General features: G+C 35.2%; 1 protein-coding gene across 2 annotated transcripts in view; it reads right to left on the bottom strand.

Moving 5' to 3' along the window:
• Positions 1–24,686, bottom strand: part of POU2F1 (POU class 2 homeobox 1) — a 261,553-nt gene that overhangs the window by 151,617 nt on the left and 85,250 nt on the right. The window contains exon 2 of one of the 2 annotated variants that reach the window (XM_056815491.1): positions 7,547–7,668. The exons of the other annotated variant lie outside the window; for it this stretch is intronic. Within the exon in view, the coding sequence (XP_056671469.1) occupies positions 7,547–7,580 (34 nt within the window). The 5' untranslated portion in view covers positions 7,581–7,668. The remainder of the gene's footprint in view (positions 1–7,546; positions 7,669–24,686) is intronic. 2 annotated transcript variants of the gene reach the window in all.

Here is a 24,686-nt window from a genome sequence, read left to right as displayed (position 1 = left end):
AATGGATATCTTTAAAAAATAAGAGTCTCCAGAGAATTTCATTCTTTATACATCCAACAAGACAAAAGATTCAGGGATAAAAGGTACATGTGTTGAGCACTGTATTAAACAATAGGTATAAAGAAAGGCAAAATCAGACTCTGCTCTAAAGTATATTAATTTTTTAATATTTAGATTGCTCTAATTCTATTTCTTTTTAAAAACAAAATTTTAACTTATATTTTCTGTTTCTTACATCACTATAGTATCCCACATCTCCTTCTTTCTCTCTCTCTCTGTAAGAAAAAAAAATCTAAAAACAAGTGCAATGTGTAATACCTGTCATCCTCCCACCTCCACAAAGTGATGCACTAGGGGTACCTTCTCAGATCCTTTCATTTGAGTCCCACTTGGTTTCATTGACTTGATTTTTTTGGTGTAGTTTTGTCCTTTCCATTTATATTGTTTTGGTTACTATGCATGTTATATTCTTGGTTCTGCTTAGTTTCACTCTGTATCAGCTCATGTATATCTTTTCATGCTTCTCTGTATTCATTACACATATCATTTTTTAAAGTACAGTAATACTCCAATTCATGTACTACAACTTGTTTAGCCATTTCCAACTATTGGACACCTACTCTGCTTCTAATTCTTAGCAGAAAAAAAAAAGATGCAATAAATATTTTAAAGTATATGGGAAATTTCCTCCTAATCAATGGCTTCCTTGCCCTACAAGTTCAGTAATAGGGTCTGGTTCAAAGAATAGGGACTTTTTTGTCATTTTATTTGCACAATTCCAAATTGCTTTCCAAAGTCCCATTACGCCATCTCATAGCTCTACCAACAAGAGTATTCATGGCTATTTTCAGGTTGTTTCTGAGGAGAATCTTGAAGGAATTCTAAGAGACAATGGTGAAGGAGGGCATTCTAGGAATGAGGGACAGTGCTATAAATAAAATGTTACTTCTAGATTTATAAGCATTAATTGAGACAGAGAGAAGGTTTTCAACCTTTCAAACTTTAGGGAAAAATCCAATCCCCCCACTGCCCAGCGGAACTGCTGCTTGCCAGAGATCAAGAGATAAGGCAAGAGCTGAGAGGAAAACCCCAGGAGAAAGCAAAGAGACCTACTCAGTTTCCCTTGCTGGCCTTTCAAAACCTCTACCTCCCTCCCTCCATGGTGACTTTATGCTGATCCTAGCATGTTGAAGCTGGGGCACTAGGGGGCCCATGCATCAGGCCATCAGACATACCCATGTGACTCTGTGCCTCCTATGTCCCTCAACTAGAGTGTTTGGGATCTAAGTCCCCTAAATAATTACCTCACACAACAAATAGTGCAAAGGTGCAGAGAAAAGAAGATGGAATTTCAAGCACTGGCTGCTCTTTTCACTTCTGATCATTGGTTGGAGGTGGGAAGGAAAAATACTCCTTGCTTCCTTCCACCTCTGACACTTCAGGCTCCTGCTATTCCTTTTTTGGAAAATTGTATTTAATTAGTTAATTTAGAATATTTTTCCGTGCTTATAATAAGATTCATGTTCTTTCCCTCCCCTTACCCCAAAACTCTCCTGAAGCTGACATGCAATTCCACTGGGTTTCACATGTATCACTGATCAAGACCTATTTCCATATTATTGATATTTGCACTAGGATGATCATTTAGAGTCTATATCCCCAATCATATCCCCATCGACCCATGTGATCAAGCAGTTGTTTGCCTTCTGTGTTTCTACTCCCACAGTTCTTTCTCTGGATATGGATAGAGTTCTTTCTCCCAAGTTCCTCAGAATTGTTCTGGGTCATTGCATTGCTACTAGTAGAGAAGTCTTACATTCGATTGTACCACAGTGGATCAGCCTCTGTGTACAACGTTCTCCTGGTTCTGCTCCTTTCACTCTGCATCAATTCCTGGACGTTGTTCCAGTTCACATGGAATTCATCTAGTTCATTATTTCTTTTAGCACAATAGTATTCCATCACCATCAGATACTACAATTTGTTCAGCCATTCCCCAATGGAAGGACATCCCCATATTTTCCAATTTTTTACCACCACAGGCAGCATAGTTATGAATATTCTTGTACAAGTTTTTTTCCTTATTATCTCTTTGTGGTACAAACCCAGCAGTGTTATGAATGGATCAAAGGGCAGGTAGTCTGTTAAAGTCCATTGGGCAAAGTTCCAAATTGCCTTCCAGAATGGTTGGATCAGTTATATCTCCACTAGCAATGCATTAATACCCCAATTTTGCCACATCCCCCCCAACATTTATTACTTTCCTTTGCTGTCATGTTAGCCTATCTACTAGGTGTGAGATGATACCTCAGAGTTGTTTTGATTTGCATTTCTCTGATTACAAGAGATTTAGAACACTTTTTCATGGGCTTATTAATAATTTTGATTTCTTTCAGGCTCCTGCCATTCTTAATCTACCGCCCAAACAAAATCCTGGTAGATGTTGTCTACAGATGTCCAGGTCACTCCCTTTCCTTCTTCAACAAGTTCAACACATGGCTCACAATTTTCTTCTCCTCCCTAACTCTTGCTCTCAATATATATATTCTGAGACATAATTACACACATGTGCGCGCATACACACACACACACACACACATATACACGAACACATACATAAACTCGGTAGTAGTAGCAGCAATAATAATAACAATAACATTTATACAGTAATTACCTTGTGCCAGGCACTATGCTAAGTGCTTTACAATTATCTCATTTGATTCTCACAACAACCCTGAAGGGTATTTTCATTTCACGGTTTAGGAAACTGAGACAAACAGAAATTAAGTGGTTTGCCCAGCATCACACAACTAATAAGTCTCCGAGGCCAAATCTGAAGTCAGGTCTTTCTGACTTTAGTTTCCACGCTATTCACTGCACCAACTAACAGCCTTATTGCCCTAACCACTCAACTCCCCAACCTACTCACTGTAAATCTTAAAATCTCTCAGACTTGTGAATGTTAAAAATTTTCCCATTGGGGAATTCTTAATTGGAACAAATTGCCTACTGAGAAACATTCCCCATTTTGATGTGAGAACTCGCCAGGATCAGAAATGGGAGGACCTCTACTCCACCCATATGTAAGACTGCTTTAGGGGAGAAAACTCATTGCTAAACAAAGAAAGTACTTGGATCCATGCTTATGGTGGGGCAAGGAGTTCTTTGAGCCAGGCCTGGTTTTAGAATTGATACAATGGGATGCTAAGTGCCTATAAAGGTGGGGCAACTTGTAAACTACTTAGACTTAAAAGGTGAAAACTTACTCAGAGGTTTTTTCTTAATGAAATTTGTCGACACAGCAATATTTTTTTCTAACTTACTAAAGAGATTAAAACTACTCAGCTGTGAATTCAAAATGGGCGGTCCTTTAGAAACATCTACAGTGATTGGTAGATGTAAGGACTTAGGGGAAGTGACAGAGGAAATTTTTGCCCTTAAAAATAAGAGCTTGGATCTTATTCGAAAGCATCTCGATTCGATTTCTGACTCTCATTCTGAAGGAGAGTTCCTTGAGGAGTTCCTCTGAGGGGCTCTGTCCCTCTGGGGTAGGAGCTCTGGAGGCTCTTCAGAGAGGCCCTTTGAAACAATCTCTGACTGGAAGACTCTTTGAGGAAGGATGCTGGCCTGGTGTTACTAGAATCCTTGTTTAGTCAGACCTTGTGGTGAGTGTTAAAAAAACTGACTGATTTCTCTTTTAAGACTCAGGTCTAGGCCATATTGGCTTGAAGCCCTTCATATTTATTCCTTTCTTACTCTCTCTCTCTCTCTCTCTCTCTCTCTCTCTCTCTCTCTCTTTGATTACTCATTGTATTGTTAATTAAAATATCTATAAAACCCAATTGACTTGGGTATTTGAATAATTGGGAATATTTCCCTGGCGACCACCTTATATTTGATTTTAAAACCCAAGACATTGTAGTGAAACATATTTCTGCAGTCAAATTTACTCACCCTCTCTTATATCTATCACAATTTATATCTTCCACTATTTTAATCACTACAGTTTAAGACCTCAACCATTTTAAATCTCACATCACCATAACGTATTCTACCACACCTCAACCACACAAAGAAAACCTTCCCTTTATCTTGCTATCACTCACAAATCCACTATCTCTATATTCAGGGATTCTAAAATTCCCTCATCTGACCATAATTTATTGGCTTTTTACTTCTCTCCTCAGTTTTCCCTTATAAAACCCTACTCTTTGTCTACATCATGACCTCCAATTCTTTGATCCTTCAGTTTTCTCCCTTGCACTAGCAACTCTTCCCTCTTTTCCTCTGCTCTTGTGTATCCTGTACTCCTCCCTTGAAACCTATTCCCAATTCATTTTGCCATTAAACCATGCCAAGCTCAGCCCTCAGATCACTCCCACCATTTGCTGCTTTCATTCTAACACATATGCAAGGTGGATAAAATCATGGATCCTCTCCACATTTATGCCATACAATCTTGATTAGTACTCTGCTTAATAAAGATATTAAATATTTATTAATTGATTGGGTTCAGAAGTCAAATTGCAAATAAAAATAATAATTGAAATTTGAAGTAAAAGCTTAATGGGAAGAACATATTTAGAACTAACAACAATACAATACCAATATTTTGGTAATATGGAGGACAATGAATTTAAACAGTATTGTGAACCTTAAAATTCTCAGACCCTACTTCATAAGGTTGGATTGTAAACCTTAAAAAATTCTCAGACCCTACTTCATAAGATTTGGTTAAGACCATTCCCCATTTGGGCAGTGAAGGTATTTGATCAGGAATGTGAGAACTCTACTTCACCATTCTTAAGCATGCCTTAGGGGAAGATAAAGTTGTAAACTCTTTGCTGAACAATGAATGAAAAGTATTTAAACCCATACTTATAATAAGACAAAAAGTTCTTAAGCTGTGCCTATTTTTAGGACTAATACAAAAGGGTGCTAAGTACCTATAAAGGTCAGGCAACTTGTGAACTTACAAGGAGCAAAGAGGTGAGAACTTACTCAGAGATTCTAGTCTACTCAGGTGTGAATTACTCAAAAGATTAGTCTACTCAGGTGTGAACTAAGAATGGTCTGTCCTTTGGAAAATGTCTACTGTGATTGGTAGATGGGAGAACTTAGAGGAGGAGACATAGGAGAAAATTCCTTTTATAAGGAGATGAAAATCTGAGAGCGAAGACAGTCTCTTGAAAAACAGTCTCTTGAGAGAGTCTCTTGAAGACAGTCTGAGGGAGGCTGACTCTGGCTGGAACTCCCTCTGAGGAGACTCTGTCCCTCTGAATCCTTGCTTGGACAGATCTTGTGGTGAGTGATAAAAGACTGACTGATCCCTCTCTTCCTAGGCTGGCTCATGCCGGCCTAGGCTGGTATAGCCCTTTTCTCATTATTTCTTTTTTCTCTCTTTCTTTAATGCCTCATTTGTATTAATTAAAATCTCTATAAAATCCAGCTGACTTGGGTATATTTAAATAATTGGGTATTTTTCCCTGGCGACCACCTTATATATTTGATTTAAAAACAAGACACTGTAGTGAAAACATATTTTCTGCGGTCACAACTTACTCATCCACTATTTTAACTCCTACAAATATCTTCCACTATTTTAATCACTACAGTTTATGACAACCAACTATTTTAATTATCACAGTATTCAAATGAAAACATAGGGCTCATCATCTCAAAGCAACTATTAGAAAGATGCACAGGATAAAATACTTTAGGAACAAGCATATCTAATGCTGAAAAGCAATAGCACAGGCTGACAAAAGGAATGTGCCACTAAATTTGTTGACTGTGATCAAAATGGCTTTATCTCTGAATAAAGGTTATAAAATGTCTCAGGTCCAACAGAAGTTTCAAAAGTTGCTAAAGGGGTGAGATCCAAAAAAACTCAACTTATTCTATGTTGACAACAAAGAAGCCAACAAATGACTGAGTCTTGATTTATAGAAAAGAAAATTTATGATAGTGACCTAGCATCATGTTACTGCCACAAGAAATTATTAACAGGTTATTTTTTTCTAAATGAATGCAGAAAATGAAAGGAGCAGAACCAGGAGACAGATACACTATGGTGCAATCAAAGGTAATGGACTTCTCTAACAGTAATGCAATGATCCAGGACAATTCTGAGGGACTTATGAGAAAGAATGCTCTCCACACATCCAGGGAAAGAACTGTGGGAGTAGAAACACAGAAGAAAAAAAAACTGCTTGACCACATGGGTTGATGGGGATATGACTGGGGATGTAGACTATAAACGAACATCCTAATGCAATTATCAATAATATGGAAATAGGTCTTGATCAATGACACAAGAAAAATCCAGTGGAATTGTGTCAGCTGGGGGTGGGGGAGAGGGAAAGAACATGAATCATGTAACCATGGAAAAATATCCTAAATTAATTAAATAAAAAATTTCAAATAAAAAATAAAAAGTTAATTACTGCTTTTGTTCTATCCCATACAAAATAAAAATAAAAACTTAAAAAACTTATTAAAAAAAATGAATGCAGAGGGGGGCAGCTGGGTGGCTCTGTGGATTGAGAGCCAGGCCTAAAGATGGGAGATCATAGGTTCAAATCTGGCCTCAGACACTTCCTATCTGTGTGATCCTGGGCAATTCACTCAACACCCATTGCCTAACCCGTACCACTCATGCCTTGGAACCAATATACAGTATTAATTCCAAGACTGAAGGTAAGGACTTCAAAATAAAGAAACAAAGAAATAAATGAATGAAAAAAATTAATAAATAAATGAATAGATAGATAAATGCAGAGGAAGCAATGATGGGCTATAAACGGTGAAACATAATACCGCAGGTGGCAAAAATGTAGCACCTACCAGATACTCAGAAAGTCATAGGCAAGTGGCTACAATGACACAAGAGATGCTTACTGTCCTCTATGTAAATGAATTTATAGAAAATGCTACAAATACAAACCCCAACCTTGACACACCTCAATAAGTGAGCTTAACTGGTGTCAGAGACTCATCACCCCACAGAATTGTTGCCCACAAACATTCCATATGCAACATTCATCCAATATCTAAGAAAGCACACAAAATACTCAATCTCCAAGATACTTAAAAAGTGAAAAGTGTTATAACTACAGACCAGTAGAAGAAATCAATTATACAGAAAAAGAGCTACATATAAACTGTTTGCTACTACAGTTGTCCCAAATAATGCTTTCAGTAATTTTACAGATAAGTTTATGTGCTAATACTTATGTTAAGTTTCAAAAATATTAAATTTCTTCATTTCACAAATTTTATTAAATAGAAATATGGTAATGAAACAAGTAACTTGTAAGATATTTCCCCTCATACAAAATATGAAGTCAAGAATGATAGGAGAATTTTATAATCCTCTTGTTGAGATGGAAATTCACTTATTTTCAGCCACCTAACCAACTGATGAAAATTAAAAAGATTTAATTTTCTACTGGCTAATTACAAACATTATATTAAGTGATAAATATACTTAAAAGTTTAATTGCATATATTCCTTCATTTTTTAGCAGTCTACATATAAACTAACCTTTGCAGGGAAAGAATCTCTTCAGATGTGACATTCTTCTCTTCTACCAATGACACATGAGCTACACTCTCATGTAAACTCTACAGAACTGACTAGTGGTGCCGACCAGTTCATTTGAAAATCTGCCAGATAATAAAATACTAACATAAGCAGAGAAGTTGAAATCAGAAATCAGTTTTAATACTGCTATGAGAGGCAATAGAAAGTTTGTTTCTATAGAATGTTTTATGGAGGCCTATGATAGCTTGTGATACATATACCTAGCAATCATGGTTTCAAACAGCCTTGCATTTGAGTTGGGAGAACACAAACATTCCTATCATCTTGATCACATGATTGTTCACACAATCCCTATGGGGAATTAGGAAGCTATTCTGGTGGTACAGTGTACAGAATGCAAATGAGGGGGATGTGGATGCATTTGACCATATGAATTGGTTTTGCTCTAATGCTATGCCTAATGGCACTTTGGAAACAATTTGATAACAGGTTGAAAAACTGCATGAACACATTGTGCTTCATCAGAAGCAGTTAAGAGTTTGATATGCTTAGTAGTAGTATATATACACAAAGATCATTGTATGCATGATGACAACTTCAAATCACTGCATAAATAAACCTATAATGCTCTAAACATGTACATGCTTGTTGTCACAAATACTTATAACAGTTATTTACTGCTTAAGGTGCCATTTAAGAATTTTAGGGAAACTACTAAAGGAGAACTATTAGCCTAAGGTGACACTACAGTATGTAACTGAGATGCAATTTGAAGTCTGTTTCTGAGGCTAGATTTCTAATAATTATAGCTCTCTAGCTAGTACTAAACTTCCTCATTCCAAAAATGTATAATGCCATTGATTGATAAAATTATTAATTAAAATAGTTTTTGCTCCTTTTCCCAGCTAACTTTTATAAGAAAGAAAATTTCAAATGGTACCCTATATTTAGCTTTTCTAAACCAGCTCCTTTAGGATTCTATTAATAGAGCTATGAAAAACATTTGATAATACTGTTTTAGTCAAAAGTCAGAAATTATGGAGTAATTAGTGATCATCTCGTACTACATGTTTTAGTTCTTTGAGAATGAAAAAGAAAAAGATTCATAATTAGAATGGCATCTAGAAGCAAATCATTAATGAATAAAAGAAATGATCCTGTCTTCTCAAACTTAAAACAAAATGCCAGTTCCAGAAAACAGGATTACTTAAATATGTGGCTACATTTTCAAAAACCAGGGCACTCCATCAATAAATTACAATATTATCAAGTTTCTTTAATACTTTGAATAACTTTAATACTAAAAAGAAAGTTTATGTTATTCTTTAAAGCATTTGGTAAACTCTTTCAGTTCTATGCTCCCACCAAATCCACTCAGTGTTGCAAATGAATGTAAATAAGTATCCCAAACAAGCTGAAACAAGAAGTACGGACAATTATTCACATAATCTAATGAGATTTAACAAAAGATGTCGTCTGCTTAATTGTAACATGGTTCTTAGAACTAATCTAATCATTATAAAAATAAAGTATTGCTAATATAAGATAACTTGCATATAGTAGATTCTCAGTAAATGTTTGCTAACTGTTTTACATGAAGTATTTATAATGTAAAAGAAAGTTGGAAACTTTAACAAACTCATTTTTACTATGAAGCAATTAAAATTAACCAATATCAGAAAAAGCATCAATTTAGAGCTCATAGGTTATTTTTGCCAGGTGACTCAGAATTACTGACTTCTATCTTAAGCAGATTTACTTTAGAAAAAGTTTTTAAAATATTAACTTCTGGCTTTTTAACCAAATCAAAAAAAGATAATGGACAATTAATACCTGTAACATCATCAAATGAAATAAGGTCATCATGCAGGCTTAATGAAACATATATATGTAAAAATGTTTTATAAATATTAAATCAATAAAAAAATCATGCATCATTATTATAGTACCTAAAAATTTTTTTTTAATTATTTTTAGCAGTTTGGTTATATTTAAGGTAAGACATTATTTAAACCACAAAAAAATGTTCTTAATAATGAATGATTTACTGGAAAAGAAAAACATTGTAGGCTATTTAATAGGAAAGAGTAAATAACCATATAAGAATAAAAAATGAATATGCTGCAAAATTATTAAAATAAGCTTAGCCCTAAAGAATAGATAGGAAAAGGCACCTCCTCCAGTTCCTTTGCAAAGGTTAGGAATCCATGGCTATGGATCATCGCATCAGATAAAAAAAAATCACTATATTGCCTGACTTTTAATTATTTCCTCTTCTTTTTTTGTTCCTCCCTACCCCCATAATTCTTTGTTATGAGAGATGGCTCTATGGAGTATTGAGGATACAAAGGTAAATCTAGAATTGGTAAAAACAAAAAAGAGCAATAAAAATCTAGTTTGTTTTTTAAAGTCTCCATCAGTACACAACTAATAGCATCCAAAACAAGGAAGATTTTAGTAAGATATAATTAGCCAAGGTTGTTTCATTAAAGTAACTCAAATTAAACCTAATATCAATTTAAAAAATAATAAGCATGAGCAACAGGTACTAATCAGTGTTTCAGTTTTAGTTTTATAATGGAAGCTCAATTCTTTCCCCCCAAATTTCTTAATTTACAATTAATTTACATTAATACAAGCAAAGAAAGTGTAAAGCATAAAAAAAAAACCTATGGAATTTCTAGGCTTATAAAATGTTAACCTATGTGTTCGAAAAGTCATTTTTCACAAATTCCCCTTGAAAGGCCCTAATTTACAATGACCTGTAATAACTTAAAAGATTTTCTGAATAATGGAAATCTGAGATTCCAAAGGAGAAAAATATTAGCACTCATTCTACTTGGGTTTTTAAGACATAAAATATTCTATTAAAGAGATAAGAGGCAACTTTTTCTTTCAATCAACTGACAAAACATTTGTTAAGTATCTACTGAATCAATTATGCTAAGTATTGGTGATACAAAGACATAAATGAAAGACTCCCCTCGAGAAGCTTATAATTTATAAAGGAGAACAAATAAAGGAACAGCTAGGGAGCAAACTGGATAGAGTTCCAGGCCTGGAGTTGGGAGGTCCTGAGGACTTCCAGCTATGTGATCCTCAGGTCACTTAACCCTAGCCCTTACCACTCTTCTGTTTTACAACTGATATAAGGCAGAAGGTAAGGTTTTAGAAAACAACAAAGACACAAATATATTTACATATATGTCAGAGGTTCTTACGGGACCATAAATAGATTTTAGAAGGTCTACAAAGTTGGATGAGAAAAAAATTACATCTTTATTTCAATAGTTTCTTTTGGAATACCATATATTTTAATGTTGTTTGGTTGGTTTAGTCTTTCTGACTATGACTTCATTTAAGGTTTTGGGAGTTATTGGAGTGGTTTGCCTTTTCTTTCTCTAGTTCATTTTATAGAAAAAGAATTGGGGTAAACAGGGTTAAGTGATTTGTCCAAGGTTACAAAGCTAATAAGTATCTGAGTCAAGATTTGAACTGAGGAAGACATAGCTATCTATAGCTGCATAACATTTTATATTATGCTTTTAAAAGAAATATTCTGAAAAGTTCACACAAACACAAATGGTGTAGAAATACATCTAACTCATCACATCTAACTCATCAGGGAAAAAAGTGTGGATGAAGGATGGTATGAGACAAATGGCTGAATAAATTGTAGTGTAAGAATGAAATGGAATATAATGGCACCATAGGGAATAAGGAAAGATATAATCTTAGAGAATCCTGAGTAGAATGAACTGAGTTAATAAACATAACTAGAACAATTTATATCAAGAAAACAACATTGTAAAGAAATAACAATTACACATTACAATGTAAGAATGTATAAATACATTCTAAAGAACTTCAAAAGACTTAAAGACGGCTGATAAATGCAACTACCAAGGATGTCTCCAAAGGACCTATGAAGAAGTATGTTCATTTATGTCCTAATAGAGAGGTAAGGGTTCACAGGTAACAGAATGAAACACATTTAAGGACATGTGGCTTCATCTTGCTTGGCTATGTTTATTTTTGACAAGCTTTTCTTTCTTTTTTTTTAATTTGGAGAAAATAGACATTGGAAATATTAATGGTAAAAAAAAAAGGAAGAGTATTAGAACAAATTCAATTCTCATGACTTATCCCCCCCCCCCCCCCCTTCACTCCACTTTGTACAGTCTGGTATCACATAGTATGTATGAATGGTAACACCATTTCACCATCCCTCACAAATGTTCCACTTCCAAGATAAAAAAACTCTGAAATTCCTTTATCTGATAGTAATCTCCTATTACTCTATTTCTTACTATGCCACATGCCTCCTTAACCTATTCTCTGAACTCACCATGATCTTTAATCTATCAATTAGTATTTTATAAGAAGGCCATTACCCCAGCTCTGGGTTACATTTTTCACCTTTCCCAATCTTGACCCCTTCAACTATTAAATTCTACACTGTTCCCTGTTCTCTAACCCTTTCTTCCTTTATTCTATTGCTCTTTAGGTCTTGTCAAACATCAAACCAGAATTACTCCCACAACCCACCACCTTTATACCAGAATAAGGCAGAGGAAGTGATCAACTGTGTTATATCCATGACAAATTTATGTTATCTAATCTCAAATGGGCCCTCTATGAAGCCAAGGTAACCCTTCTGGTTTTCTCTTTATCTCAATTCTCACAGTGATGTTTTCAAACTTTTTCTTTTTTTTTTTTCAACACCTTCACCTCACCCTTTAAGTTGAAGTCCTAACTTTATATTTATTGGTGTCCTCCTCAACTTATAACATCTTGACTTCATCTTCCCAAATTTGTTCCTTTACTCCATTAGTCTTTGGTATAGAATTGACCATTCTTCCTCACCAAGAAAAACTCTTCTGCACATACTTTTAATCTCATCCCCTTGCTTTCTATAAGAAATAGAGCCTACTACATTCTTTAGCAGAGTAATTTTCACTATAACCCAATCCATCTTATTCCCTTCACCTTAAAATATACCCTGACTAGATCCTCCCATCTCTGTTACTGTTTTAGAACTCTCCTCTATGTTAGCCAAATTGTTTGAAAAAGTCATACATTTGTTACGTTGATTTTGTCTCCTTTCAACTCTTTGACTTCTAGTATAATTATTCTAATTAAATTTCTCCTCCACAATTAATACTATTATCTTCATTGCCAAATTAAATATTGATATCCTTCTTAGTCTTTCTAGAGCATTTGATAAATACTTTACTCTCCTAGGTACTCCTTTTGGGTTTTCTTGATACTTGTTTACTATTGGTTTTCCTTTTACCAATATTGACTCCTTTGTGATATCCTTCACTGGATCAGGATCCATGTCATACCCATTAAACTTGGATCTCTGCCAAAACTTTTTTCCCTCTATAATCTTCACAAATTTCTGAGGATTCAATTAGCATCCATATTCAGATGACTCCTGTATCTATATCCAGCTCTAGTCTCCCTCTGAGCTATCCCATAGCCACCCCAAATTCAATAGAGCTCACTCTTTTTCTCCTCTTAACCCCTCTTTAAAAAAAACAACCAACCAACCATACCTTCTGTCTTAAAATAAATACTAAGTATTAGTTCCAAGGCAGAAAACCTATAAGGGCTAGGCAATTGGAGTTAAATGATTTGCTAAAGTTCACACAGTTAGGAAGTATCTGAAACAAAATGTGAACTCAGGACTCTCCTATCTCTAGACCTGGCTCAATAGAGATCTATGTATCTATGTATCTATGTATCTATGTATCTATCTATCTATCTATTGAGCCACCTAGCTACCCCATTTCACTCCTCTTCCAAACTTCTTTAGTAATGCTGATACATCTCTAATCACCAGGTTCAGAAATTCTTGGATTCCCTGGATTCTTTATTGTAATCCAACTCATATTTGATTACCTGTCAAATTTTGCCATTTCTATTTCTACGTGATGGCTCATTTCTGCAAATTTTCATAATTATCATCCTGGATCAGGCCCTCATCAATTCTCAACTGTACTGTTATAACAGTTTTCTAACTGCTCTCACTATATTAAGCTTCTTCTCCACTTGAATCCATCCATCACATAGGTGCCAGAGCTTTTCCTAAAAGCCAGGACTGACCATGTTACCACCTTCCTCAGGAAACTCTAGTGGCTCCTTATTCTCTAAAGTATCAAATATAAATTCTTCCATTTGACATTTAAAGCTTTTCACAACTTGGTCCCTTCCTATCTTTCTGGTCTTTTTGCACTTGACTCCTCTATACATATTGAGAGTCCAGCCATAATGTAATTTGTCATCTGACTTATCTCTATGCCTTTATACTGGCTGTCCTATCATACATGTACAGATTGTACTGCTTCCTCATCTCTTCCACTAAAAATCCCTGGTTTCTTTCAAGAATCAGCTGAAACACTATTGTAGATGTGAAGCTCTTTCTGATTTTCCAGCTACTAGTACACTCCAAAACAAACCTACTTGATATTCATTTTGTATATATTCTATGGGGTGTATGAAGTGCCCCAGGAGGACTAGCACCTCTTTCAGGGTTGCTCATGCACCTTTGGTGTCCACCGGTGTCTCCAAGAAGCTATAGCATGGCAGTGGTTACACCGTGGTAAAACAGTCTCTGTAAGTAGGTGAAACTAGGTTGAGGGTAACTAATAGGCCTCAAACCCATCAGTGACTTAGGTGGATATCTGCCCCAAGTACACATGGCCTTCACCTACAGAATGGGCAAATGAGAACAATTTGTTCCAAAAGGCATGAAAATGGCTAAAACAGGCAATGAAGAGCGCCTAAAGCTAAGTAAGACAATAAAGATGCCAACATCATTCATTGCATCTGGGACCATCACCAGTTGTCCTGACTTTTGCCTTGCCACTGGACTTCAAAGACTTCAGAAAAAAAGAGTGAGGCTTATAACTTTATACAAATCTTCCTTATTTAAATCCAATTGATAGGCAAGTCATGACATCACCCTCTCATGATGTCATTAGTCCTCTTCAAAAAAAGGTACAATTCTGTAACTTACATATATTTGTGTTGTTTCAATGTATAGAATTTAAAGCTCTTGGGGATAGGAACTAAATCACTAATATCAATAATATCTTTGAAATGACAATGGCTGATACTGTGTAATTAGAATCTGTTACCCTAAAACCTATAAGCCCCAGAAAAACTAAGATTCCCAGCACCCTATTCACGTCCTGTTGTTATGTGGTGAAGAAGACAGTATATAAATTGGGTGTAGTTCCATCTCTCTTTCCTTCCTGTTGAGGCTTTGGTGAAAGGGGAGATTTTTGAGCAGGTAGAAAAACTTAGTCAAGTGGTTCTATTTTGTCAGATAATAAACATTATAAATAATACTTGAAGTATTGCACATTTTATTTAAATCCTACATTTATGGCAACCACAGAAGTGGGGTTTAGAACCCTTAATTAAAAAACCACATATCTCCTACCTTGGCCTTCATGTCCACACCCCCACCCCCACCCCGAACTCCGGGGAACTCCAACTGCTAACTCCGTGGGTGGTCCCAGCTGAGCTACTGCTTCTGCTCCTGCTCCTGCTCTTCCTACTGATGAGGATGATCCTGCTGATCCTCTACTGCTCCTGATTGTTGTCAACAAGTTGGGAGTCCTTGGAGGCACTCTCCAAACAAGCTGGGAAAGTATAAATCCCTCTTTCCCTTACATTGTCAATACCTGAGTGCTTGCCCTGGAAGCTTGGGTGTGTTTCCCTTAGGCAATAATTAGCCTCCTAAAGGGCTTTTACCTGAGGAGAGCTTATACCCTCTTAACTCCCTGTCCACATGGCAGGGGAAGCAACCTGCTTACTGGCATTTTACCCCTAGGAGGGAGGGGAAAGAAGGTTACTCTTCCAAACAGGAAGTAGAATTGCAAGCATGGTTCACTCTATGAAAGAGCAGTACATTGCTGATTACTTATTTTAAGATTTTATTTTAAGTACTGTTACACTGAATAATTTTAAGATACTGTGTTTTGGCTATTAGCTACATATTGTTACACTGTCTGTATTTGTACCTTTCCCCTATAACTGGACTGGAGAAGATACCATTGTAAAAGTACTCTTGAGTTGTTTTTGTAAAAAGAGGTAGGGTCCAATTAGAACTGAAGTAGAGTGCTATAGCACTACTCCTCACCTCCACAGTACAAAGGATGGGACATATAAAAGACATGCCTTTAGAACTATTACAGCCCCATGCCAAAGGAGGGAGAAAATCCAAGGGATTGGTTACCTCATGATGGGATATAGTCTTATAATAAATTTTCCTAAGGGGCATCATATCCCTAAATGGTCCCCAAGAGGGAGCAATTCAGCCAAGATTAAAAGCTATGAGCTTCAGTGGTTACCTGAGTGGATGGTCAACACCCTCCTCAGGGGAGATTGTGTAATTGTCATAAAACTAAAAAAAAAAATATATATATATATATATATATATATATATATATATATATATATATATATATATATTTTTTTTTTTTTAAAGAAAGAAACATTTCAGGAAAAAGATCTCGATAAGTCTTTGGATCTAGAAGATGAATTGTTTGAAGAAAGCAACATGAAGATGCCTGAAGAAACCTCCACAGCATCAGAAGACCCAGAATGAACCTCGGAGCATAACTAATTGAAATGTGGGGGGGTTGTAACACATTTATTTTGTATGTATACTCACGCCAAAGGGGACTGTCCCCTAATTGGCTTTTTGTCAATTCGCCTAGCAATCATTGGTTTTGTTCTCTTTCCCTTTTATTCCCAAATTATTATAATTTATAAGTAGGTTTACAAGATCCATTGGGGAGACTAGTCTCCCAAAGAGGATTGTGTAATTAGAATCTGTTACCCTAAAACCTAAGTTCCCCAACAAAACTATGATTCCCAGCACCCTAGGCACTTCCTGTCAATACATGCTGACGTAAACAGGCTATAAATTGGGTGGAGTTCCTTCTCTCGGTCTCTCCTTCCTTCCTGTGAAGGCTTTGGTGGAGTGGGGATTTTTGAGCAGGTAGAAAAACGTAGTCGTGTGGTTCTATTTTGTCAGATAATAGACTTATAAAATAATACTTGAACTATTGGACATTAATTTAAATCTTACAATACAAAGCAGAAATTTAGTGAATGCTTATTAACTAGAACTCATTACTCAATTGAAACTATTTTCTTCCCAAAATTCTCAATTTTTATTTGTCAGATCAGCAGTTTTTTCTCAAGTTATACTCTTTTGACGTCTTTACAGCATCTGACACTTTTGCCCAACTTATTATCTTAAATTCTCTCTTCTCTTTGTCTACCTTCTCTAGTTCTTGCTAGTTCCTCCTAGCAACTGCTAACTTTTTGGTATAGTCCAACGCTCTATTCTAGGCCTATCTTTTCCCTCTAAATAGTCTTTCTCTTATTGCTTTCATCCACATTCATAGTTTCAGTTATTATCTTTAAGCCAAAGAGGAAGAGGTGACAGGGAAGAACATTCTAGATAGAGATATGAAAGGAACACGAGTATGAGAAGGAATAAAATTTATAAAATAGCAGAAAAATAGTAAGGGGTCAGGTTATAAAGAGCTTTAAATACTAAACAGGGGACTTTAGATTTGATTCTGGAGGCAAGGGATCAGGGTGGGCACTGGACCTCAATGACTTTCTGGAGGTAGACATTCCTTGCTCTAATATTTCTAGACCATGTATTTCCATAAATGTACCACAGACTTTCCACGTAGCTTGATGACAGTCGGGAAAAATTTCACAAATCAGTCACAAGGGAACATCAGTTTTACTAAGGATTAATGTGGGTGCCAATGAAAATATAACTTCTAAAAATTGCTTGATGTTATTGGAGCAACCAATAATTACTACTTTATTACACAAATTAAAAACAAACAATAAATTTCAGAGGTAAAGGTGAAAATATCAAGAAGTACATATCTTTACAAGATTTTAATTGAAGTCACAACAGAGCTAGGAAGGACCTTTAAAAATAATCTAATCCAGGGGCAACTGGTGGCTCAGTGGATTGAGAGTCAGGCCTAGAGACGGGAGGTCCTAGGTTCAAATGTGGCCTCAGACACTTCCCAGCTGTGTGACCCTGGGCAAGTCACTTGACCCCCATTGCCTAGCCCTTACCACTCTTCTGCCTTGGAGTCAATACACAGTATTGATTCCAAGAGGGGAGGTAAGGGTTTAAAACAAAAAATCTAATCCCATCATTTTACATGGTGGATTAGAGGCTTGAAGGAACTTGCTAAAGATCATCTGGAAGTAAGTGGAAGAGTCAATATTTATAGTCAGGTCTCTTGACACTTAATTCAGTGCTCCTTTCACCACTGATTTATCAGAGAATGCTTAGATAATACCCAGTTTTTATTTGTTATTATTGTGAAAAAGTTTGGAAGTTAGAAATGGGGAAAAACTTATCTTTCTTTGCCAATTACAAACAATTAGGAAAAGAAGGTAATGTTGAAATAAGTGTATAATAGAATATTTTAAGGAAAGGCAATAGGAGATTAAAGTTTTGGCTTTGTCACTGTGTGATACCTGAGACAAGTCACTCAATTTCTTTGTGTGTCAGTTTATTAAGCTGTAAAATAAGAATAATTATACCTGACCTACATACATAACTGAACATATAGATCAAATAAAATAAGTAAAAGCCTTTTGCAAATACAAGCTCTTATATTGTTATTTTAAATTTGTCCTTTTTGGACATTGTTTTCACAGTAATCATAAGTTTAAAGTACCTAAACAGAATTGCTCATTGTCAAAATGTATGATGAAGAAAAGCATGCCAAATCACCAATTCAGTGAAAAAAATGGAGCTCTTTTTCTTCTTTATCCCACAAAATAATTTGCAAGTAGTAAGCATTCAGTAAATAGCTTTTAAACAAATGAATTGCTATTTTAGTGACATAAAACAAATTTAAATTTTTATTAGCTTAGATAATGACTAAATATAGTTTACTAAAAAAATCCCTGCCTAATACCCATTTTAACCTGTTAAATTAAAAATGGCTTGCCTCCAAATGATTTAAAAAGAATTTTTTTCAATGAGTTCAGCAAAGATGAAAATGCCAACTGCTTTTCTGTTGTACCTGCAAAAATTAGTTTGAAAAGTATTTTTAAATTCTATCTTTAAATTTTAAGTTTGCTTTTTTAACAGTATCCATCCATTAATATTGCTTTCTGAATTAGAAATATAAGAATATGCAGGTAAAGTTGATGAAATTCTTACAAATTACATCATGTAAAATAAATGTATCCATATTTTATATAAGAATACTTAAAGCTTACAGAAATAGCACAGATAATTTTATAGGATATTTACAACTATTTCAAGTACCAAGTAGTGGCTACCAATGATTCAGGATCAATGTTTCAATCAGAAAAAAATGTGTAGAAATTATTTGAAAGCCTTCTTATAAAGAAACTGCTACTTATTGTAAAAGAACAAGATTGTAATAGCTAGGAATGTTTGAAAGCAGAGACCAAAGAAAAATTCTGTTTTAATTGTCCTAGTGTGTTCATAAAATTACATAGCCACAAATTAATATTATACTGTACTTAGGACTTAACTAAAAAAAAATTGTGGTCAGTATATATTTAGTGTTCTTTAAGCACTTAGCATTTACTGGGAAATAGTATTATATTTCAACAAATAAGCATATAAAGCTGGATCAAAATTTAAGCTTCAATAAATACATCACAAATGCTCAGAAAGCCATCCTCCTCCTTTCCTTCTTAGTCTACTGTGACCGTTACAAAATGACAAGCCCTTTCTGGCTGCCCACTGACAAATCTACACACTCTTTCTTCTTTTGAATTTCCCCCAACTTAAATTGAATGCAAATAAGCCAGGTGTGGTCCTTAGCACAGTAATCACACACAGACCCCACTGAGTTCCCATAGCAACATACACAGCTGGCAATGGGAAAGAGATTGGAATGGTCTCAGATTGGTTAAAAAAAGTTTAAACACTCAGTGAATGAAATACCAATTATAGTATCTTTTTAAAAGAAAATCCGTCCCTCAACCCCAATAATAAATCCCATTCCCCTTCCTTGACAAGTCAAGCAAAATAAAGCCAAGTATTTTCTGACAATCCAGTAACCCCTCAAAACCTAGGAAGGGCAACAATTAGTGTTCCCCATGCAAATCAGAAAGTGCCGGTTGTTAAGAAATGAAACCATTTTTCATGAAGAAAGATGATTTTAAAGACCTTATTCTCTTCAGGTCAAGTTAAATGTAGTGATGATAATCAGAAACACCAGAAAACCAACTTGACAATGATAAATAGTAACTCCTTTTCTATGCATTTCTTTCAATTATCAACTAAAAATGGCTTTGTTTTCTATTAAATATTTTATAGTAGCCAACTTTTGGGGGAAAAACTGGATAGTTTCAATAATCAGATTGCCACTGTACCTCACACCCCACTCAGAACCAAATAATTTGTAACAATTCAAATAAAACAGAGAAACAAGAACTCACAGGCCTTGGTTGAGTTGAAGTCCCATTTTCAAAATGATATTGTGAGATGACCAATCCCTTGCTGTTGCTTTTAAATTAAACTATTCCCATCCATATCAGGCCCCCAAGAAGATGCTGAAAGTGCCCATCATTAGTTAGGGACACAAGAACATTCACTCTCATATACACTACAGTACTCCATCAACCTCCCACTATTCAAAAGGACTGCTGCTGAGTCCTTCGTTCACACAGTGCCAAGTTGCAAATGCACTTATTAATTTATAAAAGAATAATTATTTTCACAAGAGAAACTTAATAGATATGTAAGGATGAGAAAAATTGAGTCATCAATGTTATCGCTATAATACCACTTGTAGGATTTTTTTTTTAATAAAGGACTTTTCTAGTATATAAGCCACTGACACAGTTCTGTAATTCTTCAGATCACAGAGATCAACCTGCTACTTTTTGCTTTAATTTCTCCCCCTCTATATATACTTACAATTTCTTCCTATATTTCCCTTTCAGGCTAATGGGCAGTGCTTCAAAGAAACAGCTGAGCTAGTGACATTAAAGTGACCAGAGACACACAGAGAGATTTAATGGGGAACAAACCACTGGGAAAGTGAAACATGCCATATGCTGTTAAAATTGATGAATTCAAGCCAACAGAATAAAGAGTTTTCTGCAGCTCATTATTAAAAATAAATTACTAAATCCCTTCAGGATAGGGCTGGCACGTTTTGAAAATACAATGTAAGAAAATTTGGAGATCAATTATACTTAAAATTAAGAAAACTGAAAAACCTCACCCTAACTAAGTTTCCTTCTCTCCACCTTGTTCACAGTTCACTTTGTAAAATAATTTAAAATGAAAAATAATGATACGTAAGACAGAGGTCAGATCCTTCACTTAAAAAATGAGGCAGGAAACAAAAGTAGAGGGCAAATATTATTAGCCTTTTCTGCTGCTTTACTATCCTTTTTCATCTCAAAATTGCAGAAGAGGAAGAAAACCTTCATATACATTCTTGCCTAAGGCAACATCAAATGGCAAGGTCTAGACAAATAAAATGCTTACAAATATTTGATCCTCAAGTAAAATTAAGTGCAAAAAACAAATCTTGGGATAAGGAGGCTAACAAAGAGAAGTTTAACATTTTGGTTTTTATACATGAAGATAAAGGGGAGAGAAGGGAATAAAATTTATATAGAGCCTACAAAGTGCTGGCACTATGCTAAACACTTTACAAATATCATCTCATTTGATCCTGACAACAACCCTGGAAGATAGGTGCTGTTGTTATTCCCATTTTGCAGTTGAGGAAACTGAGGAAGACAAGGCACTTGTCCAGGGGCACACAGTAAAAGTGTCTGAGGCCAAATCTGAAGTTGGGTCTTTCTGACTCCAGGCCAATGTTCTATATGCATCATGGCACCTAGTTGCCCATAAAAGTGAAAAAAAGAAGGGGATTCTACACAATGAATAGAGTTTAGTAAAGATAAAAGCCAAAAATTTAATTCTACAAATTGAAATTGCTTGAATACACAGAGGGATTAGATCTTAACAGACCATTTTGGGGGCAACATATACATCTAAGGGAGAATAAAACTGAAAGTCCCTGGAGGCCAGGAATCATGCCTTTGTGGCAGATGTATCTTTTAGTATAGTGCCTTACTGAAAACAGGGTCTTAGATTAAGCCTGAATAACTAGCTAGAACTGTTTGACACAAAAATGTAGATTCAAATACCACCTCTTACATTTAAGCTTTGTAACCATGGACAACTCACTCAATCATACTGAGCCTTAGTTTTCTCATCTGTAAAAGGGTAATAATAACAACTATAATACTTACCTAACAAAATTCTTATGATGCTTCAAAGAGACAATTATGTAAAGTCATTTGAAAACCTTAAGTTAATGACAGATATTTATTATTTGTGGAATAAATATATAGCCCCTTTATTTTCCTAAGGTTTTTTGAGGGGTTCCTGAAATTTGACTAGTTTCAACCTCCTCTGCCTTCAAAATGCCAAAATGGATCTTAATGTACAGCACAAAGAATCAATTTTTCTCATTATTTTACTTGAAGAAATTATACATAAATAGTAGTTAATTGTGATGTCCTCATTCCACAAAAATGAAAGGCTGTATCTTTAAATTTTTAAATCTTTCTCAGTAAGTAGTAGAGTGTTCCACAAAGCTTTGCATTTCAATAAGTATTTCTTGAATGAGTAAATGAAGGAATCGTGGCTAGTATTTCAGAAATTTCAGAAAGGGTTAGAGAATAGAAAATATAGGCCAGTTAGAAGAAGCAGGAAGATTGGTTTGGAGACTTCAGCAGTAGTCTAAGCAAATTACTTGTAGTATTAGTTATTAACCAAGCAATGTAATGGCATCTCCATTTTACAGAAGTGAAGCAGAATGACCAAATGTCTTACTTGAGGTTATAAAGTCAGTAACTATCAGAGTCAGCACAGAAATCTGGGTCTTAAGTATAAGACCAGCCTTCTGCAATATACCATGTTGCTTTTGATATGGCTAAATTTAATAAGCTATAAAGTAACAGAATCTTTTTATCTAGGTAGCTACTTCAATAATCTGTCCTCCTCTCAGCCTTTTGGGAGTAGTAGATGGAGAAAAACAAATGACTTTGTTGGATTGTTAGAATATTCCTTGTCTGTTGTGAGGAGAATAAAAATTTACAATACTGGCAAAGAACCTTTCCCTATTTTTTGCTATTCAAGATAGTGATTTTTGGAGACAAAATGGCACTGGCCTGATAAAATTTCTTTCACATCACATCCCAACCAGGATGGCACATCATTAAACAAGTTTTGTTTTTACCCTAGGACATTTTACTCAGGAGGAAAATAGGAAGTGAAATGTGGATGGGTAACTATTGAAAAAAAGGATCGTCTAGGCTAGTTATGTCACAAATATGTCAGTGTATACGCTCCAAATTGGACCTTTCCCCAGAATTCAGCGTTAGCCGATAAAAATTTATTAAGTACCTACTATGTGTTAGGTACAGTTCTAAGCACTAGGGATACAACAAAAGGAGGCAAAAAAACAGTCCCTTCCCTCTAGGAGCTCACCATCCAAAGGGGGTGGGGGGTGGGACAAATATGTACAAGAAAGCTATATATTGGATAAATAGGAAATACTTGAGAGGGAAGGCAGTAGATTTAAGTTAGAGAAATTAGGAAAGGCTTCCTGTAGAAGATGGAATTTTAGTTGAGAATGCTTAAAGCAGAGGCAGTGTCATGTTCCTGGAAGAGCAAGGAGACCAGGGTTTGAAGGGAAAGGGGGCAGAGAATAAGGTTTGAGAAGACTGGAAAGGAAGGAGTGTGTTATATTATGAATGGCTATGAATAACAGAGATGAAAGTTAAGGCAAGCCAATTAGCACTTATGAGTTTTCTAAATAAAGGCAATGTACTAAGAATGGAGGATAAAAAGAGAGGAAAAAAAGAGTCCCTGTTCTCAACATGCCAATGACTACATACAAACTAGAAACTAGACACATGCAAAATAAATTGAGAATGTGGAGGAAGCACTAAGATAAGGAACATTGGGACAGGCTTTTTGCAGAAGGTGGGACTTTAGCTGAGGCTGGAGAGTTGCCGACATAGGAGACAGCCAGTGAAAATGCTTGGAATTAGAAGATAGAGTATTATATCTGAGGAACAACAAGAATATCATTAGTAACATTGGAGAGCAATTTTGGCTGAATGATGAGGTTGGAAGCCAGACTACAAAGAATTAAGAAAAGAGTAAGATGAAAGGGAGTAGAGGCACAAAAGAGAGGAGAGATGGATATAAGACAATAGCTAGTGAGAATAGATGGATTAAATGATGCTTTTTTTTTTAAGATAAAGGAGAATTGCAAGTGTCAGTAGTCAGTAGGAAAATAGTAGAAAGGAAGTGATTGAAGATAAGTAAGAAAATAGGAATGATATAGGGAACAATATACTGGAGAAGACAAGTTAAAAACATTCACACTAAAAATCATGCTTATTAACAATCAACATGAAATAGTTAAAATGAACTACCCCAGGAAATAAAGAACAATGATGTCAAACTCAAATAGAAACAAATCCTTTGGGCTGGCATACTGATTTAGAAAACCACAAATTAGCATTATCTATGTTATGTTGTATTGTTAAATCTGTTAGCGAATGGCTAAATAAATTATGGTATACTAAAGCACTGGAATATTATTGTGCCTTAAGAAATGATGAAACGGACAGTTTCAGAACTGGGAAGACATCTATGAACTGATACAAAGTAAACAGAAATGGGAGCATCATTTATAAAATGACAACAATATTACAAAGAAAAACAATTTACAAAATTTTTGAACTTGAGTAAATGTAATGATAAATCATGAGTCCAGAGAACTAAAGATAAAGCATGCTATCCACCTCCTGAGTCAAATGAGGGACATCTTTGGGACATAAGTTAACACGGGTATTCAGTTTTTCTTGAATATATATATATATATATGTGTGTGTGTGTGTGTGTATATATATATACACTTCTATACACACATACATATATGTTATTGGAGTTTCATTTTTCACTTATGGAAAAGGGAATGTGGGGGCTATGGAAGAAGATAATGAATGTGGATCAAATAATTAAAAATTTTAAAAGTTAGTAAAA

This window comes from Monodelphis domestica, chromosome 2 (assembly GCF_027887165.1).
Source record: "Monodelphis domestica isolate mMonDom1 chromosome 2, mMonDom1.pri, whole genome shotgun sequence".
Taxonomy (NCBI): Eukaryota; Metazoa; Chordata; class Mammalia; order Didelphimorphia; family Didelphidae; genus Monodelphis; species Monodelphis domestica.
The sequence above is the reverse complement of the archived record's forward strand: the minus strand, read 5'-3'. Positions and strand labels throughout refer to the sequence as shown.